This window comes from Arachis hypogaea, chromosome 17, assembly GCF_003086295.3.
Source record: "Arachis hypogaea cultivar Tifrunner chromosome 17, arahy.Tifrunner.gnm2.J5K5, whole genome shotgun sequence".
Classification (NCBI taxonomy): Eukaryota; Viridiplantae; Streptophyta; class Magnoliopsida; order Fabales; family Fabaceae; genus Arachis; species Arachis hypogaea.
Window position 1 is genome coordinate 125,748,043 of NC_092052.1, and position 22,833 is coordinate 125,770,875.

The window sequence follows — 22,833 nt, forward strand, 5'->3', positions numbered from 1 at the left end:
CCTTTGGACGGATTTACCCTCGCATTTAAATCTGAATTACCTAAATTGCCCCTTTCGTCGTTGTGTTAAAGGTCTACTCGAACGACTAATGCGTGTTTTGAGAGATCTGAACTCTGAGCTGAAGCCGCTGCTTCTGATCTCAGTTGAGGTAAGCTTCTTCCATTTTTCTTTTAACCTCTTCGTTATTCTGTTTGTTTCCTTAGAAAATGCGAGTTGATAAGAAATCGAAATTACTACATCCCTGAATTCAGTTTAGATCGATGTGCCCTAACAGCATTATTGGGATCCATTAAGCATTGGTTGTTGATTTTTTGTAATCTTCTTCACTTGATTGATAACTTCAGCTACTTGTTAAGTGAAACGTAAAGTTGTGCCTACGAACTGTTTGTGTTTTGAACTCATTCACAGTTGTTTGAATTTTGCAATTTGAAGGCCATGGCGGGGTCTGGGAGCTCCATGCTGTATTCCTTTCTGATGTTCACTGTAATTCTCTCGCTTCAAGAAATGTACCGTGCGAAATTAGCATCGACGGAATTGTACACTATACTTGGAGGGTTTATCAGCTCTCTTCTGTTTCTTGTGCTCCTTACTGTGAGTTTTCATCATCAATCTATTGAATTCTTTCTCATGAATCAATCACATTCAAGCACATGAACATTAGCATAGCAATATTTGATATCATTGATATGGACACACACTAGAAGGAGGGACATCTGTTTATGATGGCATTATAATGAAGAGTAGTGCTAGGGAGCCAATGGCCTAAATCGTACAATGTGTACAATGGGCTAAATTTTTGGTTTATGAATAAAATGAGCATCACCTATACTATCCAGAATAACCATCCGGATATCAGGGATAACCATCCGAATACCAGAGATAATAAACATCTCATGTTATAAAAAGCTAATTTTGAGTTCACCAAGATTCGAACTCTTGACCTTCCGGATTTGGAACTCTAATACCATATTTTGAAACCACTCATCCCAAAAGCATAATCTGACAGGATAATGTAACACTAATAACCATATCTCTAATACTTTCTAAATCTTCATTGTACACATTGTACGCTTAGGTCATTGGCTCCCTATACTTTCTCTATAATGAAAGATATATCTTTCGCTCATTCCTTTTCGAATACGGCTCGTTTGGTACTTTTGTTCGGTCTTTTTGGCAGAGAAAGCAATTATATTTTAAGATATGTTGTAATCTGTGCTTGTTAATGTACTAAGGTTTGCCTGAAGCAATCTAATCGTGCACTTAATAATAATTTTTCACTGCATAATGCTTCCTATGAGAGGTGCCATTTTTTGTAATTTGATTTCAGAAGGCTTTTACAAGAATGAGAAAATTCTTTTTTTTTTCCTCCCATATATATATTCGTTCCTTGATCACTCGTTGATATTATCCTTCTACTTTGAGAAAAGAGAAAATTTGTGGTTATTAGTATTGCCAGTAATATATGTGAATGCTTTTTTGGATCTATATAGTCTTTTTGTAATTATATACTGCTTTGTATAATTCTTTCAAGAATTCCATCAGAGCAAAATCTTCCAAGTAAAATGAAGGTATTTATATTTGCTTTACATCTGTGCTTTCAGTTCATTGGAAACTACCAAGAAACAGTTGGTGCAAAAACTGGTTGGGGTGCAGGTATTGTAAATTTCATAATGTTTGTCTGAATGGGTTTGGTTGCATGTGTACTTATTCATGTAACAGAAGAAACTACATGTATGATTACTGGAACTGAACATTTTGCATAAAATTTATTAAACGTTATTGGTGGTCATTCCTTTGTCAACTTAGTTTTGTCAGTAAATTTATCATCCCTTTGGAGTTTGCTAATAGCAACTTTCTTTTGGGGTACATAATAGCATTTCTTTTTATTTGATAAACTATATGCATTAAGCAATATTAACAATTCTAGAAGAAAATGAAGATGAAGTTGTCCTGTGAATTTTATGCTCTAGGTCACTCATGCTATTTATGATGAGTTGTGTGATGACTAGCAGTTAATAAACGACATCTTTATGCCTGCGAATTGCATGGTCCATAGGATGAATCTTTCAACTCTTTCATTCCCCCTGGTTGACAGTTTTTTATTTTTTAATTCACAGTCTTCATAGCAGAAGCAGTTGCCCTGATTGCTGCAAGCACAGTCCACAGGGTTTGCATTACTACATGGTATGCTCCTCCCAACCCCCATAGCAATAGACACACTACTACCTCTTCTGTGCAAATAATAGATTGCCATTTAGATATGAAATCATACTCAAGCATAGCATTAAGATGGTTCCAAATCCAAAATGTATAAATTGATATTTTGGTTTATTCGTATGGACACTTGTTGATCACCCTTCTAATGTTGGCATAATTGCAGTTTCCTGTTCTCGGCTGTATTGCTGTATGAGGTTAACAAAATCTCAGGATCAGTGCTTTCAGTTCAAACAAGCGACTCCAGAAGTAAAAAGTATAGTGGGAGAGGTTAATCTCGTGTGTTCGTATTATGTATGATCACTGTCTAAGCATCTTCAAAGATTTTGTTTGGAGCGTTAGTTAACTACCCTATTATCTTCTCTAAAGTTATCTCACTTTTCCATGTTACAACTTCAGTGCTGAATTCCGTGATGTAAACGATGAGCAAATTACTAAACTAGGATTATCGAGGGTAAAATGAGTGTTACAACTTATAAAATGACTTTTCCAGTTTTCCTTAGTTGACCCTGTTTACTAAATTATTGAGGGTAAAATGAGTGTTACAAGGGTTCTGATTGTTCAAAACTATCACCTTCGCTGAAGTTTCTTTTTTTCTTTTGTGTGTGTGTGTGTGTGTGTGTGTGTTTAGTATCATGGATATGCTTGGCAATTACGTTGTATAAGATCACTCGGTCAAATCCATAATTAACTTGTTATGGTGCAAACTAAGTAAGAGAAAATAGTAACACCTTTTCTTCAAGGTCGAGTCATTCAGATTGGACCGTTAACTTGCTATGTACACTAGCAAACTAATAATCTATCTGGCCATGATTAATCAAATACTACTTATAAATACTAAAACCGGAGAGAAATTTTGATATGTAAAACTTCTGAGAGGCAGTAGTTGGATGATACACAACCGACTCTTTTTACCCTCTGAATATGCAATGCATGGAATAGAACAATCAATAAGCAAATTTATGACATGAAATTCTCTTTCACCATCCTAGTTTTCTAGATTTTATTTTTTTTTAGTATTGCTTTGAACTGTCTCTAACTCCGGTTTGATAAGAGCATTGAAGATATCTTGGACACATATATATGTTTGGATAACATAAAAAAATTTTACAGTTATTTAATCAAATTTGTGGTTAAATAATTTTTTAATAAATTTAAAAATTAATTATTTTTACTAATGTAATAATATATAATTAATTATTTGTATAGAATTCTTTTATGAAAATTAAGTTTTATTTAAAATTTTTTAAAAATATTTTTAGAGCTATTGTGTGTATATTTGTCTAAATATTTAGATGATATTTTTTATTTGATAGAAAATCATAATCAACTGTGATCAATGAAATGGAGAGTTGGACACCGATTAAGGAAACTCCCATATCAATAATGAATAATCAAAATAATAATAATAAAAAAAATAAATAAAGCAAAAAGCGCAAAAGAATTAATAAGCAAAAACCGCGTGTAATGGTGGTTGGTGGCAAACTGGCAAGTGGCAATGGAGTCCACATCTGTAAATTCCAATCCCACAAAAACGCCACCACACCGCACCACCACCGACCGGAGTGAGAGAAAGTGAGAAACAAAAGAGACGCACACAAATAGAAAGAAGCATCTCAATCTCCCAAAATTCACTTCTCTTATTCTCTCTCTATCACGCCATTCCCGCCATTTCTTCTTCGCCATCGTTCTCGCTCTCCATCCCATTTCACTTCCCCTTCCTCCTTCCCTCTGTTTTTTTTTTTTTCCTTTATCCAGTTCCTTATCGGCACCGAACAACAATTTCGGTTTCAACCTATCCACTCGGACCAAAATTTTGATTCTTTTTCACCCTACCAATTCAATTCCTCTCATAAATTTAACAAATTATTTCGTTTCAGCTCTACCTAGCTCAACAAAAACACCTTTTTAGTCCCGTTTTTTGTATACCCTAGATTTTACGTTTAATTGGTTCATTTCTGAATTCTGATTATCGTTTAGTCGCTAAAGTTCTAATCTTTCCCCCCAGAATGGACGAGTTTGGCGTGTTGACCGAAAGGTTTGGCTTGAAACCGCAGGGAAAATCGGCTCCGATGGCCTCATCGAAGCGACCCACAGGTGTCGGTGGATCCCAACCTGGAATCAATTCGTTCAATCCCCCCAAATCTTCTTCCCAAAACGGATCCAGATCTCACCAACACTCCGATTTTGATTTCGATGGCATTTTCAGCCCAAGCAACAATAAGAAAACACAGAATTTCGGTGGTCTCGGCGATGGCATTGACGATATCTTCGGCCCGGGCGCTAAATCTAATACCAGCAAGGGTTCTTCCTTCGATTACGATTCGATATTTGGCGGTTCGAACAGGCCGGTTTCGAAGCCTGCTTCGAACAATGATTTTGTGGACGACATATTCGGTGTAATGCCCGAGAGAAAAGGCGTTGGTGTTGATGATCTGTTAGATAAGATTGGAGGGTTAAATTCTAGTACCAGCAACAAAAGCTCATCCAATGTGAAAAAAGCACCTGATTTTGATGAATTGATACCTGGGTTTGGTGGAAGCAGCTCTTCAAAGAATGGGTATGAACTATGGAAGCTTTGATTGCTTGATTATATGTCCTGTTGTTGTTTTTTTAATTGTTGAGGTAACTTGCAAAATTAGCATGATTTATGCGTTTGAAAGTGTTGCACTTCCCTAGGGTCAAGCACACATGTCTTTTAGGTGTAAATTATTGTTATCTTCTAGGCTTCTAATAATTTTTATTTTGGTATATTAATTAGATTTCTTATGAAGCTACAGAATAGGACTGCTTACTAGCACGTGGTTTTAAATTGTGTCTGTGGCGGTTAACTTATCTGCATTGAGTATCATGTGCTCCCAGCAAGCTTTGGGAGGTGTTTAGAGCATCTTCATTACTCTGTTGGTATAGTTTACTGATATGTTGAGGATATATAATGTGTTATTTATATGTGCTGATATATTATGGCTTGTGTAAAATCTTGTATTTTATATTAAGTTGTGGAGAAAATGTGGAAAAGGACTCAGCTGAGAACTAAGTTTTACATCTTCTGTGACTTATATTTCCATGAGACATGTATTTAATAAGGTTATATGAATTTGGTTTGAGCAACATATGTGAAATGGGAGTTCTGTTTGTTACATTGTTGCTACCTTATGTTTCTTCTTTTTCATCTTTTACATCTCGTAATGAATTCAGACGCACAATCCCCACCTGATCCTTGTAAGGGTTTCACAAGTTTGGATGAATAACTTTCTTTTCTTGGTTTGTGCATTGATTGATCCTGGACTCGAGCCTAGTCGTTGTTCCTAGTGGTGTATCAAATATTCAAATTATTGATGCAATATGGGGGAATTTAAAAAAAAAAAAAGAAAAAAAGCATTCTGGAAAATTACTTGGTACTATACTGCAATCATTTTACTTTTACTAGTGATTTAAGCTGCTTATCACTTAAGTTAAAAATAAATGCATGCAGATTTTGTGGCCTTCTTTGTTGGTAGGTGTGTCTCACTTATCCATCTACTCGGTCTAACAATCTCTTCATGTGTTTTTTTTTTTTTTCTCTTAATCTCTTTTATTTTGTATTTTTCAGAAGAGCAAGTAATAAGTCTCCTAAACCAACTGCCACTTCAAACAAACCTGCTGCCACCTCTCATGATGATCCATTTTTAGTGTTTGAAACCACTTCACGCGCAGCATCTTCGGAATCATTCTTTGACTCTTTGGAACAGATTAATAAGTGGAATAATTCCAAAGGTACAAGAGACAGCTCCGGTGCTTCCCCAATATTAAGACCTCCACCTAAGGCAACAAATGTTACATACTCAAATAAAGGTTTTTCTGAATGCTTGAGCTAAAAACTACCACTATCTATCTTTGTTTCTATCACTACTAAGCAGTTTGCTGAATTATGTTTTATGCAGTTAACAGCTCAAACGTATCATCCATAGATGAGCTTGAGGAATTTGCCATGGGTAAGATGCAGAATAATGCTACCAGAAAGGCCAATATAAATACTGGTGACACTAAACGAAACTTAGCTGCAAAGATCAACAAAAATAAAGGAGGTCCGGCTGCAAGAGTGAACCAATCAAATGGCATGGACGATCTTGAATCCTTTTTCGGCACAGGCACTCGGTCAAGCAGTGTACCAAAGTCAAGGGCTTCAAATATGGTATATTATTGATATAAAATGCCCAAAAGATTTGCTACATTAAAGAGGCTATGTTAATGAATTATTGCTAATGCCTTTTGTAGGATAATACGTTTGATCATCAAATGAATGATAAAGGGAGATCTGGGGTGTCACAAGGGGTGCCACCTGTTTCCTCTGCCAGTGCAAAGAAACCTTCAGCAGTGACATCTTTTGATGACCTATCATTAATTTTTGGTGGTAAGTTGTTTACGTTTATTATTTCTAATTTTTTTATAAGGAAGTGAGTTTATTCTCATCATATCTTCCACCTTTGGCTGCAAAAGGTTCGCCAACATCTGAATTCCAGGAAATTGAAGGAGAATCTGAAGAGAGACGAAAAGCAAGATTGCAACGTCATCAGAGGACCCAAGAGCGATCGGTGTGTATTATCTTTTAGTTTTCTTAATTCCAAGTATTAAGGAAAAAGAGGGATCATTAATTCAAATTATATGCCATTCTTTAATAATTATATTAAATCCCTCCCCCCACCCCCCAAAAAAGAAAAGTGCATTTTTAATACAACAAATATATATTGGCATTGATTCCTTCTGAGAATCTTACAAAATCAGAACAAGAAAATACTCAAAATAGTCAATTTATTTATTTTATTATTTTGAGGAGTTAGGATTGCTTATGTTAAACAAGCACTTAATTTAGAAAATCAATTCTGAGTTTTTTCTTAAAGGTAAGTTTTTGAAAAACCTATCCAAATGGCCCCTTAGGTTTCCTAAATTGATTTGATAGTCAGATCTTTAGTTTAATGATCCATATAGGGACCCGTCATGTGATATTTCATATACTTGTTGTACTCTGAACTTAGAACACAAATGATGTCTTCATGATTTGTACTGGACATCGAACTTGATTTGTCCGTGCATAATAGGTTTATATTGAAATAATCTTACAAGACATACCTTTTCACTTTGCTTTCCATCGGTCTTTTCCAGTTAAAAGCATTGGCTGATATGAACCAGCGTGACCATCAAACTAAAATGGAGCAAGAAGAGAGACATGTAAGCTTTTAGTGTTTTTATTTCAACTTTGATTTATTTCCAACTATTATCATGATGCAATTCTTTTGTTTTTACCTTATATTTTCTCATACTTTCTTGGGTGTAATTTGATTTTAATGTGGCAGAGAATCGCCAATTATACGGATGTTCAGATAAAGAGATGGGCTGCAGGAAAAGAAACCAATATGCGGGCATTGCTATCATCATTACAAGATGTATGCTCTTTTGACATTAGTTTTGCATTGCTAATACACCATTCTCTTTAGTTACTACTCTAATGGAAAGTGTAAAGGAAACGGACACAACAAATTATTTGGTTTTGTTTTTAACTGGGTAGTCAATTATTACCCGCTTCAGAATAGCTATAGCATGAAAGTGTAAGCAAGAATGACCAGATCCTGTCTAGAATATTATTGTTACAAGATCGAAAATTAGATAGAATGCACCATATATGGTTGAAACTTTTTAATTTTTCAATCAATGTTCCTGTTCACTATGGTTGTGCTAAATTACGTTTGCAACTGAATTATTTATATTGGTTATAAATGAAGCAGACTACTATTTCATCCCGTCAAATTATGTATTGTTTTAGAAGTTTTTGAGTGCTATAAAAATTTCACTTATTTTATGATTTTATTTCTTAATATTTTATATATTACTCCATTTCAAATGCTAGAGCATATTTATTAGCTTTTGTACAGGAAAATGATGCATCTTCCTTGTGTATATTTTTATTATTTTGTTTCCTTTTACTGAAACAATTCTATAATTTATTGTTCAGATCTTTCCTGTTATTTTTCATTTCTCAAATCTTACCCTGAATTTCATATTCAGGTTCTTTGGCCAGAATGTGGATGGGAGCCAGTGTCAATTACAGATATGATCTCTTCCACTTCGGTGAAAAAGGTTTACAGAAAAGCAACTTTATGCATTCACCCAGATAAGGTCCAACAGAAAGGTGCTACTCTTGAACAGAAATATATTGCAGAGAAGGTTTTTGACATCCTCAAGGTACAAGTTCATACCCTTTTAACCCTCCTCAAATAATCTTTTAAGAAAAAAAAAGACACCAAGACTACTCCAAATCCTGTGTTACGCCGGATGTTTGTGCATCAGGCTACTCTTTATTGCAGTATGATAAATGTGTTACCTTTTTTATTTTGATGTTGTGATCCAAAACACAGGCAGCGTGGACCAAGTTCAACGCGGAAGAGCTTTCTTAGACCCCCTGCTAAATTTTCTTTGCGAATCATAGCTGTATGTTTAGGACTTGTGCGCGTCTTCAGTTTGGGAATATTCACTTGAATTGTTGGTTTTGTGCGGTTGAGGATATAACTTGGCAAGAGTTTCTTTTTCCTAATGCGTTTATGTTTGGAATGTTCTTTTTAAGAAGTTGTATTGTACAGTAATGTACTTAAATGTTCATCGAGGTTAAATGTTCATTGAGGTCAGTGTACAAAATTTGTAGTGCTCCTTAGCAATTTAGACATGCCTACATAAAATTCAGCCATCCCTCAAATTAGAGGTTATCTCTTATTTAGATTGTGCACGTTTGTACACGTGCATTTGATATGTTGTATGAATAATATATCATTGATTTTTTATTTATTCAGCAATATTTGTTTGTGATCTCGAATTCAATCAAGTTTCTGTTCCATTTTGTGGTTAGGATGGCATTTTTAATTACAATGTGACTCTAGCCAAGCATATTGAGTTTTAGTGTCATAAATGTAACAAATTAATAGATATAAGCTTTATAAGTCATAGTGTCATATCCTATTTCAAAGGCGAGATTTTGGTTGGTCAATTCAATATATAAAACAAAAGAACAGAATGAAAACTATATATATATATATATATATATATTAGTTAATTTACACTCTAAAATTTTACAATTTTAATATATATAGTTATTTTACACTCTAAAAAATTACAATTTTAATAAAATAAATCTCAAAAGATGGAAATGACAAAATGAATCAAATATATATAAGTAACTTGATTATACATTTGATTTAGTTTGTTAAAGGTAACATATATTTGGAGTTAATTTTGTCATTTATGTCTTTTGGAATTTATTTTGTCAAAATTGTAATTTTTTAGAGATCAAAATAGTTATTTGCTCGAATTTCTTATATAATGTGGGATCAATAAAAGAGTTATATATATTCACTAGTGATGAGAAATTAAAGTTAGCATGCCATTTGAGATATAAACTATCTCGGTGTAAATGTAAACAGTGTTTGTAAACAAGTACTACTTGCATGTTCTATAAGCAGAAAATTCTAGCATTCTTAAAGAGTTTCTATTCAAACCTCAAATCAAGTATTCAATTTACCCAGATTTATTAAATCTTAGTAGGGCCAATCTATCAAAGGAAAAAGTTTCAAGCATCCTTGTCAAAATACATCTCCGGTAAACTAAAACTTAGTTGCCAATGAGTTATAGCTCAAATAGCATAGTCTTCCCATACTCAATTAAGAGATTACGGGTTCGAGTTTCCTATATTTGGTAAAAGAAAAAACTAAAATTTAGTTTGGTAAAATTTTTACTTTTTTAAAAGTATAGTATTTATGTTTAATAAATCGAATTAAAAATGACTTTCAATAAATACAAGTAATAACAATTCGTTTGGTAAAATAACTTTTAAAATTTAAAAGTACAATAAGAAACATAAATTTAAGCGTTAAATTTAAAAATTAATTAATATATGAGATTATATTAGATTTTTAATTTTTTAAAAGCACAAGCCAACTTTAAAAAATTTCACCTTAGTTGCTTTTAAAAGTATCCCAATCTTTTAAAAGCTGCAAGCACAAACACATAATCTTTTTTATTTACTAAACACAAAATGAGGAGTTTGTATTTTAAAAAATCGCACACTTCTTTAAAAAAATTTACCAAACTAAACCTAAGAATACTGAGATTCAATCACATAAGATCTAAATGAATACGTATAAAGACATTGTTTTTGCTTCATTTGTAACATGCTATTATGCATAGACACTAACACGGACACGGGATACGACACGATACGGAACACGCCGACACACGAATTTTAAAATCTTACATGACACGGGGACACGCATACAAGTAAAATATAAAGTATTTTTTAGATCAATCGTAATGATATTTTGATATTTTATTGATATTAAAATATAAATTAAAATTTTTAATTATTTTTAATGTCTTATTTTAATTATGTTAGAAACAAGAGACTGAGAGAGTGATCTGAAAAGTGTATTATTGAGTTGTATTCAAGTTGTTTATACAAGTTGTGTGGAATGATACAATATAGAAGGGTATTTATAGGAGCTAAGAGAATCGTAATAATAAAGACATAATATTCTATAATAAATATTCAGATATACTAAGTAATTCTAAATGATCCTAATTGATGCTAATTATATTCTAACATCCCCCTCAAACTCAAGTGACAACTTGAGTTTGAAACATATTTAAAACAACGAAATAAATAAAAAACTGCATAAATTGATAAAACGGGTGCAGACGGAACTGCCGGAAAGAAGCGCAGATGGAACTGCCGCTAGTCTGAAGGAAGCGCAGACGGAACTGCCGCCCGTCTGCGCTTGTTTGAAGGAAGCGCAGACGGAACTGCCGCTTGTCTGAAGGAAGTGCAGATGGAACTGCCGGAAAGAAACGCAGACGGAACTTCCACGAGAAAACGTAAACAGAACTGCCACGAGAGAACACAAACGAAACTGCCACGAGAGAACTGCCACGAGAGAACGCAGATGGAATTGCCACGAGAGAACGCAGACGGAACTGCCAAAAGAGAGCAAAAACTATATGATTTATTCATGAGAATAGGAAAATAGCGGATGACATTGGTGTTTGATCATTCGATTCGAAAAGACACAAGACGGAGAGAATAGGCTAGTCGGTGAGGTGAAAAAGTATCAAAGGAATGTCAAGAAAAATGGCATAGAAAAAAATACAAAAACTACGGTGATTTCACCGCAAGGAAAACAACCTATCCTCTTCAAGGAGGATACCATGGCTCTGATACCATGTTAGAAACAAGAGACTGAGAGAGTGATCTGAAAAGTGTATTATTGAGTTGTATTCAAGTTGTTTATACAAGTTGTGTGGAATGATACAATATAGAATGGTATTTATAGGAGCTAAGAAAATCGTAATAATAAAGACGTAATATTCTATAATAAATATTCAGATATACTAAGTAATTCTAAATGATCCTAATTGATGCTAATTATATTCTAACAAATTATATCAAGTATTTAAAATATTTTGTGTTAATAAATAATAATATATACTATATCTAAATTTATTTTAAAAATATATGTTAAAAATAAGACAGGACATGCTGACACGTGATGGTATTTAGGTGTGTCCAGTGTGTCCGAAAAATTTTTTTATTTTTTATTAAGACACGGTCGGACACAGCAGACACGCGTATCAAATGAGTATCAATGAATATCGTGTGTCATATCCGACACGCAGACACGACAACTCAACGAAGCGTCATACTTCATAGGTAACATGCATAACATTAACAAGGATCTCCTTTCTAATGATTTTGTCCATAAGATAATACAATGTCCTAACTTCTATGCCATCTTAAACATTCTTACTGGCCAAGTTGTTAGTGACATGTTTTGCAATGAGTGATTAATTTGAATCAAACAATTAATTATACCCCAATTCATCACTTCATATATACATTCAATTTTTCAAATTGGATTAAACCCAAAAAAGTCTGAAAGTAACAGTACTAAATAATAATATTTCTTCCTTTATGAGTAGTGGATACTACTGTCAATGAAAGCGAGGAAAGTGTATCTGCCTTTCCCATGCTCTTTGGAGATTCTTCTTTATTCCTTCATTAACATTAAATTATTAATTTTCCGTACGTTATATATATATAGCTTTAACAAACATAGAGAAAACACTTTATATGTTGTGGTGAGAAACTTCCTATATCTTCCCACTTATCACCCACTAAACGAAACCAATAATCCACACCCTCATGAAGGAAGAGAAAAGCAAGATAGATTTCTCTTTAAAAAAAAATCACATAATTAAGTATCGGTTTAATTTTGGGGGTGGGATAACAATTACTTAAAAAAAATTTAGAGACATTCGTGTATTATTATATTATCAAAACTAACTAATTTTAGAATTTATTAATTAAAAAATTATCTACACACATGAATTTAATGGGATGACCATATAAAAAATTTTAGAGAAAATGACAAATAGGTCCCTAACCTTTTGTCGCGCGAACATTTTCGTCCCTGACCATTGAAAAATACTTTTAAGTCCCTGACCTTCACAAAATTTGGACAAATCAGTCCCTCCGTCTAAATGCCTCTGTCAGGGACTGATCCGTCTAAATGCCTCCGTCAGAGACTGGTCCGTCCAAGTTTTGTGAAGGTCAAGGACTTAAAAGTATTTTTTAATGGTCAAGGACGAAAATGTCCGCGGGGTAAAAGGTCAGGGACCTATTTGTCCTTTTCTCAAAATTTTATAAGAAATAAAATCATTAATATTAAATTACACTAATTAAAAAAAAGTAAAAAATTAATTTGCTCATCATAAATAGTGATGGATCTAAGGGGGCCTAAGGTGGCCATGGTCCCCCCATTTTTTAAAAAAAATATTAGTATTATTAGTTTATTATTATTATATACTTTATATATATATATATATATTATAGATTAAATATATTTTAGTATATTAACACATTAAAAAAAATTTATATGTTAGTATAAATTATAATGTGAATTATAATATATTAGTAGCAATTAATAAATAAATTTAAAAAATAATAAAAACATATAAATATATAAATAATTAAAAAGTTATTAAAAAATATAGGTTTGGATTAATATAAAAAAGTAATAGCTATAAAAAAAATTATTTTGACTTTTTCTATAGCAACAGTAACAACAGTAATAATTGAATAGACTTTTTAAATAATAAAAATTATTAAAACAAGACTTTAAAACAAGATAAAAGATGAATTGTTAGTAGATTATATGATTGTATATGTTGAAAAAGAGAATACTTCAAAATTTATTTCAGATAATAAATTAAAAATTTTAGTTATATGAAATACCGTAGAACAAATTTAAAAATACTAAAATCCTAAAGTATGTAGTTGAATGTTTGATTTTTATATAATATAATTATTAATTTTGACTTATATACTATAAATAATATTTTATTAATTTTTTGTTATATTATATTTTAATTTATTTTGTATTTAATTTGGCCCTCCTCTTATAAAATTTTTGGATCTGCCATTGATCATAATACACTTATTTAATAACTAAATTATAGTGTAAATAATATATTATATATTCTACTTAACATGGTAAGAAAGGTAAAGATAGAAAAAAAAAAGTTAATAAATATGACATTTAAAATATAAAAATAACAAATATATCCAATTAAAAATCTTTTTATTTTTAATGTAATTATTAATTAATAAACCAAATCAAAAAAGTTTTTCAAAATCCAAAGTATCTAGTGATATAGACAATTTTAGTTTGGCCCACCACTTCCTAACTTCCACAACTTTTTTTTTTGTGCCTGCGGCCGTTACCAAAATTTAAATAAAAATAAAAAATTATTTAAGTTGGAGAGTCAAATTTGAAATACTCAAATAATAAAATGAAATGCACTAACAATCACTAGTAGTGTCTTTTAGCTTATACAAAGTGCAACTACTTCAAGGTGGGAATTATATTGGAAACATGCAAATCCAACTAATTTAACTAGGGCTGTTTATGGCAACCATCTGAATTTTAATTTGATTTTAATATTACAAAGCATGGGTTTGTTATAAAATGGACTAACAAGATTGGAATAATAAGTAATTATGTTTTCACTAACACTACTAGAGGTGTATAAAAATTGAATCTGATCAATCCAATTCACATATCTAATTTGTATCCGAAAATATCAAATTTATAAATTGTTAGATCAGATCAAATTAGGTCGAATTTAGAGATAAAAACATGTATATCTGATCCAATTCGATTTGTGTACATTCTTAAATATCACATTTACCATTAAGTTAACTTTGTTAAAAAATTCAAATCTTAAATTATATTTTTTTTATTGCTCACAGTATTCCCTATTTCATTAGATCAAAGATTAATTTATCATAAATCTGAATTTCATTTAAAAATCTATGTACCATCACTTGTTAATAAGTTGCTGTATACACAAACCAGGATTATTCGAACTCTGACATTTACTTGAACGATCAAGTGAGTTGACCGCTTGACCCGGTCAAGTTGGTTTAAGTTGTTACATTATTATTGCTGGAAATTATATGAATATGATCCTACATCTTTGTAAACCCTTTAAAGTGGAGTCAGCTTATTGCTTTATTGAGAAGTCTTATAAGGCAATTCTTTACAAAAAGTTTATGGACTCTCTTGTAAAGGTGACTACAATCTTATACACATATATATATATGGAGGCCTCAAATTAAAGTTAAAACAAATACTACTTTCATTCCCACAAGATTGTAAATACTAAATTAAAATTGCCTCTTGTTCAAGTTAGATCCAGTGTGTGCTAATCAATCTCCAAAATTCAGAGGCAGGTAGGTTGTTGGGCTATCTATTTAAAGAACAAGCAGACGTTTATAATCATGTTCCCATTACAATAATTATGTGGACCACAATTTATAGCCATTAATTATTCATAAGAAAAGAAAATTAATATCATTGAAATTTTCTATGCAAGCTGAGTAGTAGTCTTCAACTCTTCATGACACTCTTTTAATTTTTCTTAAAATTATGTACTCATTTTTTAAAGTATATATATATGTTTTAATTTGCTCGGTATCCCTCAATTTAACAGGGTAGGAACTAATTCGTTGCAGATCATAGCTCTATTTAAGGGCTTATCATTGGCCAATAAATCGCTACATACACAACGTGAGATTCGAATTCCCAATACTTACTTAAGCGGACTAGTTCGACTAACCTAGCTAGGTAATAAATGGTCCTAAACTTGAAGCTCAGACTGATATATATATATAAATATGATTAAGGCCATTACTTTACTTTTATGGTACTTTAAAAGCAAAGCAGACCCTTGCATGTTGGAACATGCATGAAAAGATCACCACCAATTCAAAGCACATATTTGTCTCAAATATATAGCTCTGATCTTATAAGCCACTTTGTGATTATCTAATATATAAGGAGCCATCACGCTCAAGTTTTGATGGTCCAGATTGAACGAGATTCTATCTTTATTTCAGTGCAATTCTATATATGCACCTTGCATTTTCCCACTTTCAGCGGTTCATGGCTAATGGTTTAAGGTACAGAATATATAACACCTTTTTTTAACATAATCAAACCCAAACCATGTGTTGTCTCATCAATTTGAATTTAGAATATGTGCATGTATGGAGAAGTAAGATAAATGTGTTATATTTTTTGTATATAAAGATTTGTCTCTTACTTTAAGTTTACTGTAATATATACGGTTAATAATAATTATCTTATTTAATTTAATTTTTATAATTTTATATATATATAATATTTATAATTATATAAGCATGCAGCTCTAGCCATAAAACTGTATTTTGTATTTAATGCCTTAATCAGATTTTTGCAAAATGCCAAATTGAACTCCATCATCATTGAAAACAAGATAAAATCTGAAGATCAGATTTTCACTAAATTTATAAAGAATATGTGTATTATCTCTTGTTTTGATGTTTTTTTTTTTAATTATAAAAAGAGCAATTTCTATTTTTATTAAAAAAATACAATGCGCCATAACATTATCCAAAATATTCATATACTAACAAAATTATATAATGTATATACATAAAATATAAAATAATATATTTATTCCGATTTAATTAATCACACTATCTAATTGCAATAAAAATCACTAATTTTTAATATATTATTTAAAAAATTACATAAACACATAAATTTGATTAGACAATTATAAGATTATCAAATGTAAATCACATATAAATCTCACTTTAATTTAGTTGTATTTTATGCAACGAAAATGTTTGGTAACAAAAAAAATCAGCCAAAAACAACCATAACTTGCCTTATTTAGCATTCATTAATTGTTGCGATAATTAATTAATGCTAAATAAGGCAAGTTCTGGCTGTTTTTTTTGTCTACCTAGCATTACCAAAATGAAAATAGAAGGAGAATCTAACACAAGTCTTTGAACTCCAAACCTCTTTTGCTTCATTTCTTCCACTTTGTATTAGAACTCAGAACAAGTTACAAAGTAAGAGAAATTAAACATTAAAAAAAAAAAAGAAAAAAGAAAGGATTGCTAATTAATTAAGCAATAAACAACAAGATTACCATCCCAGCCAAGGCTATATAATATAAACATTGAAAAACAAGAACCTCAAAAACTTGTATTAACTTTGATATATATATATATATATATAATATATGATTTTTTTTTTTGTTTCTTGTTTCTTAAACCTTCCTACATGAAAATGGTAACCAGAGTGTTATTTATTGTTCCATGGATCTTGATATTCATCATGATGATCAATATTCAGAACCAAACAACTTAATATCATGAAGCTGATCAACAATCCCAGCAATGGATCCAGCAGCAGCAGCAAGAGAAATGACAAGGCATGCAAGACTAAGAACTTGAAGACACACCCATTTGGTGCTCCATTTCGGTATTCTCTTCTGAATAATATACATTTGAACCGGAAAATAAACCGTTAGAGGCCAGAATCCAAGAGCACCAAGAAGTCCAACAATGTTGTTGAAGAAAGGAAGCAACATGGATATCAAAGTTGTTAAGATCACAAATCCTGTTCTCCATGTTAGCCTGAAGAGATTGAGCTTGTATGGTTTGGAACAACCTGGGACACAGATCTCGCTGTCTTTGTTAACGAAATCACTGTCTGGGAACTTCTTGCTTGCATACTTTTCGATGAAGGCGAAAAGGGGTTGGCAATACACCTGGTATGCTCCTACAAGGTGGATTACTATTGCAATGTTGGCTATGTCTAGCAGCCAGAAAGGGTTCGAGAATCCGGCGTCGGTTAGGAGGTTTCCGGGGGCCTTGTCCCCGAACGCCGCGTAGCCGAAGCAGCCACATAGCATGTAGAAGAAGGTGGTTACTGCCACACTGATGAATGTTGCTTTCTTCATTGTTTTTGCCTCTGATGGTGGGGATTTTATTGTGTCCTGTTTCACATAGCTTTGTTATTTCTCTCAAAGCTTCAATTTTGCTTTCTTTTTTGAATAAATACTCTTTTCGGTCTCTGACTATTTGTCTGAAAATAAAACGACTCTTCACAATTTAAAAACTCCTAATAAATCTCTAAATATTCAAGTAATTGGTCTAACTTACTGCTAACACGTTTATAACCGCTTAAACCAATTACTTAAATAGTTGGGAGATTTATTAGTATTTCAATATTGGGAGATTTATTAATTACCTGAATTTCAATAAGAATCATGGAGTATGAGTAGGCAAAGGCTATGTCACCAAGAGCTTCAAAGGTGTTCCAAACTTTTTCAGTTTCAGTGACAGAAGGACCAACTGTCACCCCTGTTAGGCTTCCCTTAATCACTTTGTTTTCTGTTACATAAAACCATTGTTGTAGTGAGTGACTTTTCTTTCATTCTTTCTAGTATTTCAATTTCAATTTAATCACAAAATTTAAAGAAATTATGATCATAGATTGATACCTATAACTTTAACAACTCCAAGGCCAAGACCAATTGTTGAGTATGTGAAGGACATAACAGCAGCTAGAATTGAAAGCCACCATAACTGATCAAAATCTGGGATTTGAGAGAGAAAAAGTTCAGCTATTCCAAATGCAATTGTGTAAACATTGCCATTGGTATGGCATGGATTCCTTCCTCTGCTTGCATGAACACAGATAGATTTCCTTACAGCCCTGTTTGATTCAGAAACCAAAATTACATCATTTTCTTCTCAAAGTTCTTAGAATATTATTATATATTATTATTACTACTAAAAAGGATCTTAAAAATGAAATTAAACTCACCCCATGCTCTTAGCAGAAGCTATGGTGTAACCAATGGCTACTCCAAAAAGGTTAGTATACTGAACTAGCCCACAAAGCTTGACCTTCAAGCCACCTAAAACAATCACCAAAGTTTGAACCTTTTTAGAATTTTAATCACAACCCAGAATTTATTTTCTTCATTTTTTGGTGAATATATAATTTTATTTATCATCATCATTATTATTATTATTACCAAGGTTTGCATGAACAGCATCCATGTAAGTGTAGTTTCTTTTTCCGGTGACAGGGTCGCCGGAACGGTAACAAGCGGCGAGGAGTGAAGAGGTATAGTAAGTGACCAAGGAGAACAAAATCATGACGGCCGGTCCGGCGATCCATCCGAGCTGAGCTATGGCCCAAGCCAGGGACAACACCCCTGACCCTATCACAGCTGTTATTATGTGGGCGCTCGCCGTCCACATCGTACCTGAGGGCGATCAGAAATGAGTATACGAAAACTCAGGTGCAGTTAACTTCACGTGAAGATGAATATACGAGATGTTACTACTTACCGGATCTTTTGAGGCGGCCATCGTCGTCGAACAACTTGGAGCCTCCTTGTTGATGCATGTCAATTGAGAGATCAAATGATTGGTGGTGGTTCTTGGTGGCGGTGGTGGCGGTGGCGGTGGCGGTGGCGGCAACCTTCTCAACCATGTTTCTTAATTATTATGAAAACAAGATAGACCAACACAAAAATAAATAAGGCTTTGTTTATTTAGTGTTTGTGCATGCAGTTTGCAAGATGAATATGAATGTATAGAGGTAAAGTTTGAAGAAGTTAAGGGTAGTTATGATGAGAAACAAAGGTTTTATGTTTTATGTTTTAACTCCCCCCAATGACACAACTTCCCAGAAAATTAAACCTTGTTGCAACCTTAAACCATGTGTTAGGAGGTTCAGGCGAAAATGGTGTTCTTGAAAGTCAAAGGAGGGAATTGAAGAAGAAGAAGAAGAACAACAACAACACAAGAAAAGTGCCTCTTGTGTTGGTTTTAGGACACAACTCCAATTCTCACAAGTCTGTGGAGTTATGCAATGAATAAAGGATGGGTTTGGGAGCATATAAATAATGGTGGCATGGCAGAGAAGAGTTAATATTTGAGTGTGAGAGAGAGAGAGAGAGAAAAAAAACAAATATTGTTAGATTCCAAAGTTTTATTTTATTTTAAATAAAATAAATATATGTTTATTTGTTGATAAATAGTGAAGAAGTTGTGAGAGTGTGAAAGGTGATATATATGTGTTTATGATCATTTATTTATTTGAATTTATTTAATTTAATCTATTGACTTGTCTTAATGGTTGATAAACAATTTGGCATTTTGTTTTCTTTTTTAAGAATGTAAGAAAATGAGTTTGGGTTAATTTAATGGGACATGCAATGTGAATGCAATCAAGGAAGTGAGACGCACGTGATGTTAATGACGAGGTGTCAACTATTTTCACATCAGCATCCTATTTTTGTCACGACTTTTTTATTTTTTAAAATTAAGTGCGATCATACGACCACAAATTAATTATCGTATTTAAAAAAATATTATTATCAATTTATACGAGTAAAAAAATTTTAAAGTAGCAATTATTTTTATAAAAATATATTGGTATAAAAAATGATTAATCGGTCAATTTAATTTGATTAATCAAAATTGAAAGAAAAATATGGTTAATAAAAATTAATTAATCAATTAAATTATTATAATTTTTTAATAATTAATGAATTTAAAATAATTATTAGAAGCTGGTTAAAAAGGGAAAGAGGTTTGTTAGGTTATGGGTCAGTGTTGGTGTGTTAATGTGGTATTTAATAAGTTGAAAGTTGAAACACTGGTTTGACTAGAAATCCCGTGTGAGAGAGCATACACTAGTTTGTGTTTGTGTCTCTGAATCAAATTGATTTTCATTCACAAACCACTTGATTTGTGTGTGTGTTTCGTGTGGTCACTGCTTAGTAGTTATGATCCCACTTTCCTATCAAATCAAATAACCTTCCTTTCCCTTTCCTTTCTTTAATTTGTCTTCTTCTTCCATTTTTCTTTTCACTTCTTTTCCTTCCTAAATTAACTTAAGTCCCTGTGCGGGATGCACACGCTCTCGAGAGTTTTAAAACGTGTGCGTACGTGTGTATATCTCTGTGCGAACGCACACATCCTATTTTTAAAAATTTTTTTTTATTTTTAACTATTCTATCTTTTCAACAAGGTTATAAACTTCTCTAACATCATTTTAGAACTCTTGGACCTAGTTTTAAACATTTAAAATATTAGAAAAGATTTTAAAAGTTTTAAATGATATTATTTAAAAAACTTAGAAAACAGAAGCCTAAATTTCTGGCGTGCTGAACATGGTTTGACGTTATATGATAAATGATTGTTGTATGAGACGAGAATTAAGGAACTATTGAGTTCGGAACTAAAATGTAAATTTTCAGTGATTGAGATGAGTCAATAAGATGATGGATCTTGTATACTGAAAAATCACTAAAATACTGATTTGTACTGAGATTATGAGACGCTATGCGCCCAGCAGAGACGGTGGTTAATCCCGTTCGTGGTCGAGTAATCAATTTACTCATCCGTATAAATAAATATAGAAAATTTGAATTTCATCTTATGTATGTAATAATATTTTTTAACATGTCTTTAGTATACAAATATAAAGACGGGTAAATTTATAATTATGTTTGATAACTGGAATTGTAATAATTAAAATTTTGATTTAATTTTTTAATTATAATTTTAAATAATTCAATTAATTTTATAAAATTTGTATTAAATCAGACAATTTTATAATTTAAATCTCGTTACGTTTTATATTTTATTTTTTTATTTTGACTGAAACAATATAGAAATATGAATTTTTTTTTATTTAACATTCTGAACATGTACCGGATCATGAGTTGCCATTTAATTTGTTTTTTGATTTCTCATGTTTCTTATAAAAATAAAAATAAAAATGAAAAACACCTACATCTGAATAGCTAAGTCAGATAACAATAATGCTATGTTGTTTGCTCTGACTAATTTACCATGCAATCAATGTTCCTTCCTAAAATTTTTAGAACATGTTTAAGATTGTTATCCTCACAACAGTCCCTTGTTTTATGAAACTAACTAATCACATCATTGCCTAAAACTAATTAAATATAATTATTTCATATGTTTAACTTTACCAAACTACAATTAATGAAGTTATGGTTAAAAAATTAAAATATAAATTCAAATTAATTTTAGGACTATAGTAGTCTCTTAGATAGTGTTTGGTGGAGAGATAGAGACGAAAAGACTGAGACTGAGAAACAGCTCAGTATTTCGTTTGGTACAAAATGAGAGACAGAAATTGAAACAAGAATAAAATTCTAATTTAATTTGTACAATGAGTAAAATTGAAATTAATTAATTAAAATGAAGGTATTTTAAGTATAAAATATTATTAAAATTTTAGTCCTTGTGTCCCTACTTTTTAAAGGTACTGAAATACTGAAATTTTGGAGACAATGACAGAAATTTTAGTACTAATCTTTAAACTAACAAACATAATACTCTCAGTCTCCCAGTCTCTGTCTCAGTACCTCACAACAAAAGCTACCTTATAAAAGTGTTATTAGTATATAATTATGTAGCAGCATAATTAGAGACACTACTCCATCTATAACCCTCTTATTATTTTTTATATTTTCAACAACACATTTTAAATATGATGAATTAACAAACAGCTTCAACTAACTACACCATTTCATTATTAATAAATGTCATAAATAAAGTTAACATGGTATAAAGAATACACTGATGATAGTAGGCCAATACATTATGCCTAAATTAGAAATTAATTAATTAATTAATTAAAGCTTAGTGATTCTCATACATACCTTGATCTTATTAATGCAATGTAAAAAGCACAGCAACACCACCAACAGAAGCTCTAGTGATATTAATAATAATAATAATAATGAAAAATGTTGGAATAATAATATAATAAAAAAGGGATATGATTAAAAATTAATACTAAGGTAGATAGCTAGGTATATATTGTGCCTATAGTGTATTAACCTCTCTACCTTATATAGTGGAATTAATAGAGTGATAAATGTGAAATATTATTTATTATTGTATATATCTCTTTAAAGGACCACCCTAGAATAAAAAATTCTAATATGCAACGCCTCTCATCCACCCTTACTGAAAGAGAGAATAAGGTTCCATTTCAAAATATTCATTCATTCTTAGAAAAAATGAATGAATAAGCAAAGTGCCACACTACAAGCATATTTAGGATCAATTATTTCGGTCAAAATTTGTTTTCTTTATCTTGATGACCATCTTAAAATACTCTTCAAAATTTAGCCACCAAC

At 31.6% G+C, this 22,833-nt stretch overlaps 3 protein-coding genes across 5 annotated transcripts; 2 read left to right on the forward strand and 1 right to left on the reverse strand.

The window, feature by feature from the left end:
* Nucleotides 1-13: 13 nt before the first annotated feature.
* Nucleotides 14-2,716, forward strand: LOC112765353 (uncharacterized). The gene is made up of 5 exons (XM_025811256.3): nt 14-148; nt 433-591; nt 1,602-1,653; nt 2,118-2,184; nt 2,381-2,716. Exons 1-5 carry the CDS (start codon nt 89-91, stop codon nt 2,487-2,489), a joined length of 447 nt encoding a protein of 148 aa, XP_025667041.1. The 5' UTR covers nt 14-88; the 3' UTR covers nt 2,490-2,716.
* Nucleotides 2,717-3,663: 947 nt separating this feature from the next.
* LOC112764256 (uncharacterized) lies at nt 3,664-9,051 on the forward strand. Its single transcript, XM_025809807.3, has 9 exons — nt 3,664-4,774; nt 5,807-6,048; nt 6,138-6,388; nt 6,472-6,607; nt 6,694-6,788; nt 7,357-7,422; nt 7,548-7,637; nt 8,257-8,433; nt 8,607-9,051. Exons 1-9 carry the CDS (start codon nt 4,224-4,226, stop codon nt 8,643-8,645), a joined length of 1,647 nt encoding a protein of 548 aa, XP_025665592.1. The 5' UTR covers nt 3,664-4,223; the 3' UTR covers nt 8,646-9,051.
* Nucleotides 9,052-16,629: 7,578 nt separating this feature from the next.
* On the reverse strand, nt 16,630-22,518 carry LOC112762512 (amino acid permease 3). Of its 3 annotated transcripts, none has more exons than XM_072223560.1 (7): nt 22,351-22,518; nt 18,995-19,127; nt 18,676-18,909; nt 18,462-18,555; nt 18,136-18,350; nt 17,883-18,025; nt 16,630-17,628 (listed from the first exon to the last, which is right to left on the reverse strand). In XM_072223560.1, the coding sequence occupies exons 2-7, from the start codon at nt 19,050-19,052 to the stop codon at nt 16,972-16,974; spliced, it is 1,401 nt and encodes a 466-aa protein (XP_072079661.1). In that variant the 5' UTR covers nt 19,053-19,127; nt 22,351-22,518; the 3' UTR covers nt 16,630-16,971. The 3 variants fall into 3 exon arrangements, with proteins under 3 accessions (XP_072079661.1, XP_072079660.1, XP_025664152.1); XM_072223559.1 differs by having other exon boundaries at nt 18,995-19,143; XM_025808367.3 differs by lacking the exon at nt 22,351-22,518 and having other exon boundaries at nt 18,995-19,938.
* Nucleotides 22,519-22,833: the final 315 nt, after the last annotated feature.